At 51.6% G+C, this 7,131-nt stretch overlaps 1 protein-coding gene across 1 annotated transcript in view; it reads right to left on the bottom strand.

Annotated features, from left to right (window-relative positions):
- Nucleotides 1-510: 510 nt before the first annotated feature.
- LOC135538782 (protein FAM83G-like) overlaps nucleotides 511-7,131 on the bottom strand; it is a gene marked incomplete at its 3' end in the record, with an annotated part of 16,373 nt that continues 9,752 nt past the window's right edge. Inside the window, exons 3-5 of the mRNA XM_064964698.1 lie at nucleotides 4,061-4,185; nucleotides 1,996-2,317; nucleotides 511-1,860 (exon numbers count right to left, since the gene is read on the bottom strand). Coding sequence (XP_064820770.1) covers nucleotides 511-1,860; nucleotides 1,996-2,317; nucleotides 4,061-4,185 — 1,797 coding nt within the window. The remainder of the gene's footprint in view (nucleotides 1,861-1,995; nucleotides 2,318-4,060; nucleotides 4,186-7,131) is intronic.

The following is a 7,131-nucleotide window of genomic DNA, read 5'->3' as shown; positions in this document are numbered from 1 at the left end:
GGTAGTGGTAGGGTTAGAGATAGGTGTAGTGGTATGGGTAGGGGTAGAGATAGGGGTAGTGGTAGAGATAGGGATAGAGATAGGGGTCGTGGTAGAGATAGGGGTAGTGGTAGAGATAGGGGTATGGGTAGAGATAGGGGTAGTGGTAGAGATAGGGGTAGAGATAGGGGTAGGGGTAGAGATAGGGGTAGTGGTAGAGATAGGGGTAGTGGTAGAGATAGGGGTATGGGTAGAGATAGGGGTAGTGGTAGAGATAGGGGTAGTGGTAGAGATAGGGGTATGGGTAGAGATAGGGGTAGTGGTAGAGATAGGGGTAGAGATAGGGGTATGGGTAGAGATAGGGGTAGTGGTAGAGATAGGGGTAGAGATAGGGGCAGGGGTAGAGATAGGGGTAGGGGTAGAGATAGGGGTAGTGGTAGGGGTAGGGGTAGAGATAGGGGTAGTGGTAGGGGTAGGGGTAGAGATAGGGGTAGGGGTAGGGGTAGAGATAGGGGTAGAGATAGGGGTAGTGGTAGGGGTAGAGATAGGGGTAGTGGTAGGGGTAGAGATAGGGGTAGTGGTAGGGTTAGAGATAGGTGTAGTGGTATGGGTAGGGGTAGAGATAGGGGTAGTGGTAGAGATAGGGGTAGTGGTAGAGATAGGGGTAGTGGTAGGGATAGAGATAGGGGTAGTGGTAGAGTTAAGGGTAGAGATCGGGGTAGGGGTAGAGATAGGGGTAGAGATAGGGGTAGTGGTAGAGATAGGGTTAGAGATAGGGGTAGTGGTAGAGTTAGGGGTAGAGATAGGGGTAGAGATAGGGGTAGTGGTAGAGATAGGGGTAGAGATGGGGGTAGAGATAGGGATAGAGATAGAGATAGTGGTAGAGTTAGGGATAGAGATAGGGGTAGAGATAGGGGTAGGGGTAGAGGTAGAGATAGGGGTAGTGGTAGGGGTAGGGGTAGAGATAGCGGTAGACATAGGGGTAGTGGTAGAGTTAGGGATAGAGATAGGGGTAGAGATAGGGGTAGGGGTAGAGATAGGGGTAGGGGTAGAGGTAGAGATAGGGGTAGTGGTAGGGGTAGAGATAGCGGTAGAGATAGGGGTAGTGGTAGAGTTAGGGGTAGAGATCGGGGTAGTGGTAGAGATAGGGGTAGAGATAGGGGTAGTGGTAGAGTTAGGGGTAGAGATAGGGGTAGAGATAGGGGGAGTGGTAGAGTTAGGGGTAAAGATAGGGGTAGTGGTAGAGATAGGGGTAGAGATGGGGGTAGAGATAGGGATAGAGATAGTGGTAGAGTTAGGGCTAGAGATAGGGGTAGAGATAGGGGTAGGGGTAGAGGTAGAGATAGGGGTAGTGGTAGGGGTAGGGGTAGAGATAGCGGTAGACATAGGGGTAGTGGTAGAGTTAGGGATAGAGATAGGGGTAGAGATAGGGGTAGGGGTAGAGGTAGAGATAGGGGTAGTGGTAGGGGTAGGGGTAGAGATGGGGGTAGAGATAGGGATAGAGATAGGGGTAGTGGTAGAGGTAGAGATAGGGGTAGTGGTAGAGGTAGAGATAGGGGTAGTGGTAGAGGTAGAGATAGGGGTAGTGGTAGGGGTAGGGGTAGGGTTTGGTCTAGGCACAGCCCTGTCAGGAAGTGTCTCCTCATTGGGCAGGGTAAAGGGACTGCTGAACCGAATAGCCTGGCTCGTTTCGAACCTCTCGGAACGTTGCAGGTGCACCTGGGTCGACCGTGACGCGTCCCGCACGTTGATGAATCCGATGACATCTCTGGGGGGGTCGGGTTCGGGCCAGGTGGGCAGGTACGGAATCAGGTACGCTTTCTCCAGACAGGCCAATCCCGGGTGGAGGGGCGGAGCTTCCACTGGCTCCCGGACACGCACCTAGATTGATTGAAACGATTGATCACAATATTGAGGACACTTTTTTTGTTAAAGAATACAAATAAACAAATCTACAGCTGCTTTTAAAAGAGCACGGTACATTAAGGTAAAGTACGGAGCAATGCATTCTGATACCTTTGTTTTCAGGGGGTTCTGGGAGTTGGAGTTCTGGGTTCCGGAGGAGACGGGGCCGGCGCTGCTAGCGTTAGCGTTGCCGATCACCACGGCGTATTTAGGGCTGAACAGCTTCCTGGCGTTAGCTGCGGAGAGAGAAGCGACGGGGGTGGCCCGGGGGAGGGGCTCTGGCTCCGGTTCCGTCTCCGTGGTGAACCTGCGGAGGTCGACCCCGCTGGATGTCAGGTAGAGGTCCCGGAACAGCTGGTCAAAGGAGTCAACCGCCTGGCCCGTTACCAAGGTGACCAGGTGTCTGTCCAAACGAGACGCCATCCAGGTGAAACTGGAGGGGAGGAGCACACACACAGACACAGACAGGGGTCGGGGGGTCAGAGGTCGTCACTACAAAGATCCTTCCATTGAGGACGTTTGAAAAGGTCACGAGGACGTTGATATATGCCTTCCTCGGCGATCACAAAAAAAATGAAATGGCACAAGTGATATTCGGAGGCGATGGATGCTGCTTCGACCACATGAAGTGATAGCAAGCCGGGAGAATACTTGATGATACTTGTTGTTTTTAATTATTAAGCCTTCCCCAAGCCTTCTAGTCCTCAGAATGAAAACCTAAACTTAACCCTTTGTGTTGTTTCTGTTTAAACCCTGTAACCATGGAGAATTAACCCTGTAACCATGGAGAATTAACCCTGTAACCATGGAGAATTAACCCTGTAACCATGGAGAAATAACCCTGTAACCATGGAGAATTAACCCTGTAACCACGCGGAATTAACCCTGTAACCACGCGGAATTAACCTGTAACCATGCGGAATTAGCCCTGTAACCATGCGAATTAGCCCTGTAACCATGCAGAATTAACCCTGTAACCACGCGGAATTAACCCTGTAACCACGCGAAATTAACCCTGTAACCATGCAGAATTAACCCTGTAACCACGCGGAATTAACCTGTAACCACACGGAATTGACCATGTAACCACACGGAATTGACCATGTAACCACGCGGAATTAACCCTGCAACCATGCAGAATTAACCCTGTAACCATGCGGAATTTACCGTGTAACCATGGAGAATTAACCATGTAACCATGTAGAATTGACTCTATACCCACACGGAATTAACTCTGTAACCATGCAGAAGTAACCCTGTAACCATGCGGAATTATACCCTGTAACTATGCGGAATTAACCCTGTAACCATGCAGAATTAACTGTAACCATGGAGAATTAACCCTGTAACCACGCAGAAGTAACCCTGTAACCACGTGGAATTAACCCTGTAACCCTGCAGAATTAACCCTGTAACCATGCAGAAGTAACCCTGTAACCACATGGAATTAACCCTGTAACCATGGAGAATTAACCCTGTAACCATGCGGAATAAACCCTGTAACCACGCGGAATAAACCCTGTAACCACGCGGAATAAACCCTGTAACCACGCGGAATTAACCCTGTAACCATGGAGAATTAACCCTGTAACCATGCGGAATTAATTGGCAACTTTAAAAGGAAAATTATGATATCAGGTCAGAGGGTTAGGAGTCATAGGGTTAGGGCTCAGAGGGTTAGGGATCAGAGGTTAGGGGTCAGAGGGTTAGGAGTCATAGGGTTAGGAGTCATAGGGTTAGGGGTCAGAGGGTTAGGGATCAGAGGTTAGGGGTCAGAGGGTTAGGAGTCATAGGGTTAGGAGTCAGAGGGTTAGGGGTCAGAGGGTTAGGAGTCATAGGGTTAGGGGTCAGAGGGTTAGGGATCAGAGGTTAGGGGTCAGAGGGTTAGGAGTCATAGGGTTAGGAGTCAGAGGGTTAGGAGTCAGAGGGTTAGGGGTCAGAGGGTTAGGGATCAGAGGTTAGGGGTCAGAGGGTTAGGAGTCATAGGGTTAGGAGTCATAGGGTTAGGGGTCAGAGGTTTAGGGGTCATAGGGTTAGGGGTCAGAGGGTTAGGGATCAGAGGGTAAGGAGTCAGAGGGTTAGGAGTCAGAGGGTTAGGGGTCAGAGGGTTAGGAGTCAGAGGGTTAGGGGTCAGAGGGTTAGGGGTCAGACGGTTAGGGGTCAGAGGTCAGGGTACCTGTACGATCCAGAAACAGCCTTGTCTCCATCTATCAACAGGAACCTGTGACCCAGCCGTCCTCTCACCCTGGTACACGACCTGCTGAAGAACTCTGCTCCCCCTGACACACGCACACGCAGGCTCTGCAGGACAGAGTGGTGTTGAGAGGACAGTGGACAGCAGGACAGAGTGGTGTTGAGAGGACAGTGGACAGCAGGACAGAATGACTAGTGTGTTGAGAGGACAGTGGACAGCAGGACAGAGTGGTGTTGAGAGGACAGTGGACAGCAGGACAGAGTGGTGTGTTGAGAGGACAGTGGACAGCAGGACAGAGTGGTGTTGAGAGGACAGTGGACAGCAGGACAGAGTGGTGTGTTGAGAGGACAGTGGACAGCAGGACAGAGTGGTGTGTTGAGAGGACAGTGGACAGCAGGACATAATGACTGGTGTGTTGAGAGGACAGTGGACAGCAGGACATAATGACTGGTATGTTGAGAGGACAGTGGACAGCAGGACAGAGTGGTGTTGAGAGGACAGTGGACAGCAGGACAGAGTGGTGTGTTGAGAGGACAGTGGACAGCAGGACAGAGTGGTGTGTTGAGAGGACAGTGGACAGCAGGACATAATGACTGGTGTGTTGAGAGGACAGTGGACAGCAGGACATAATGACTGGTATGTTGAGAGGACAGTGGACAGCAGGACAGAGTGGTGTTGAGAGGACAGTGGACAGCAGGACAGAGTGGTGTGTTGAGAGGACAGTGGACAGCAGGACAGAGTGGTGTGTTGAGAGGACAGTGGACAGCAGGACATAATGACTGGTGTGTTGAGAGGACAGTGGACAGCAGGACATAATGACTGGTATGTTGAGAGGACAGTGGACAGCAGGACAGAGTGGTGTTGAGAGGACAGTGGACAGCAGGACAGAGTGGTGTGTTGAGAGGACAGTGGACAGCAGGACAAAGTGGTGTGTTGAGAGGACAGTGGACAGCAGGACAAAGTGGTGTTGAGAGGACAGTGGACAGCAGGACATAATGACTGGTGTGTTGAGAGGACAGTGGACAGCAGGACATAATGACTGGTATGTTGAGAGGACAGTGGACAGCAGGACAGAGTGGTGTTGAGAGGACAGTGGACAGCAGGACAGAGTGGTGTGTTGAGAGGACAGTGGACAGCAGGACAAAGTGGTGTTGAGAGGACAGCAGGACAGAGTGGTGTTGAGAGGACAGTGGACAGCAGGACAGAGTGGTGTGTTGAGAGGACAGTGGACAGCAGGACAAAGTGGTGTTGAGAGGACAGTGGACAGCAGGACATAATGACTGGTGTGTTGAGAGGACAGTGGACAGCAGGACATAATGACTGGTATGTTGAGAGGACAGTGGACAGCAGGACAGAGTGGTGTTGAGAGGACAGTGGACAGCAGGACAGAGTGGTGTGTTGAGAGGACAGTGGACAGCAGGACAAAGTGGTGTTGAGAGGACAGCAGGACAGAGTGGTGTTGAGAGGACAGTGGACAGCAGGACAGAGTGGTGTGTTGAGAGGACAGTGGACAGCAGGACAAAGTGGTGTTGAGAGGACAGTGGACAGCAGGACATAATGACTGGTGTGTTGAGAGGACAGTGGACAGCAGGACATAATGACTGGTATGTTGAGAGGACAGTGGACAGCAGGACAGAGTGGTGTTGAGAGGACAGTGGACAGCAGGACAGAGTGGTGTTGAGAGGTCAGTGGACAGCAGGACATAATGACTGGTGTGTTCAGAGGACAGCAGGACATAATGACTGGTGTGTTGAGAGGACAGTGGACAGCAGGACAGAGTGGTGTTGAGAGGACAGTGGACAGCAGGACAGAGTGGTGTTGAGAGGACAGCAGGACAGAGTGGTGTTGAGAGGACAGTGGACAGCAGGACAGAGTGGTGTGTTGAGAGGACAGTGGACAGCAGGACAAAGTGGTGTTGAGAGGACAGTGGACAGCAGGACATAATGACTGGTGTGTTGAGAGGACAGTGGACAGCAGGACATAATGACTGGTATGTTGAGAGGACAGTGGAGAGCAGTACATAATGATTGGTGTGTTGAGAGGACAATGAACAGCAGGACAGAGTGGTGCTGAGAGGACAGTGGACAGCAGGACAGAGTGGTGTTGAGAGGACAGTAGACAGCAGGACAGAGTGGTGTTGAGAGGACAGTGGACAGCAGGAGAGAGTGGTGTTGAGAGGACAGTGGACAGCAGGACAGAGTGGTGTTGAGAGGACAGTGGACAGCAGGACAGAGTGGTGTTGAGAGGTCAGTGGACAGCAGGACATAATGACTGGTGTGTTCAGAGGACAGCAGGACATAATGACTGGTGTGTTGAGAGGACAGTGGACAGCAGGACAGAGTGGTGTTGAGAGGACAGTGGACAGCAGGACAGAGTGGTGTTGAGAGGTCAGTGGACAGCAGGACATAATGACTGGTGTGTTCAGAGGACAGCAGGACATAATGACTGGTGTGTTGAGAGGACAGTGGACAGCAGGACAGAGTGGTGTTGAGAGGACAGTGGAGAGCAGGACATAATGACTGGTGTGTTGAGAGGACAATGGTCAGCAGGACAGAGTTGTGTTGAGAGGACAGAGGACAGCAGGACATAATGACTAGTGTGTTGAGAGGATAGTGGACAGCAGGACAGAGTGGTGTTGAGAGGACAGTGGAGAGCAGGACATAATGACTAGTGTGTTGAGAGGACAGTGGACAGCAGGACAGAGTGGTGTTGAGAGGACAGTGAACAGCAGGACAGAGTGGTGTGTTGAGAGGACAGTGGACAGCAGGACACAGTGGTGTTGAGAGGACAGTGGACAGCAGGACAGAGTGGTGTTGAGAGGACAGTGGACAGCAGGACACACTGGTGTTGAGAGGACAGTGGACAGCAGGACAGAGTGGTGTTGAGAGGACAGTGGACAGCAGGACAGAGTGGTGTTGAGAGGACAGTGGACAGCAGGACAGAGTGGTGTTGAGAGGACAGTGGACAGCAGGACAGAATGACTGGTGTTTACAGTAAGTGGTTCAACAGGTAGACATGTCTGTCTGTTCTGTGGGTGTGACCCGGTGTCTGTC

The sequence above is a fragment of the Oncorhynchus masou genome, unplaced genomic scaffold (assembly GCF_036934945.1).
Source record: "Oncorhynchus masou masou isolate Uvic2021 unplaced genomic scaffold, UVic_Omas_1.1 unplaced_scaffold_181, whole genome shotgun sequence".
Lineage (NCBI taxonomy): Eukaryota > Metazoa > Chordata > Actinopteri > Salmoniformes > Salmonidae > Oncorhynchus > Oncorhynchus masou.
The sequence above is the reverse complement of the archived record's forward strand: the minus strand, read 5'-3'. Positions and strand labels throughout refer to the sequence as shown.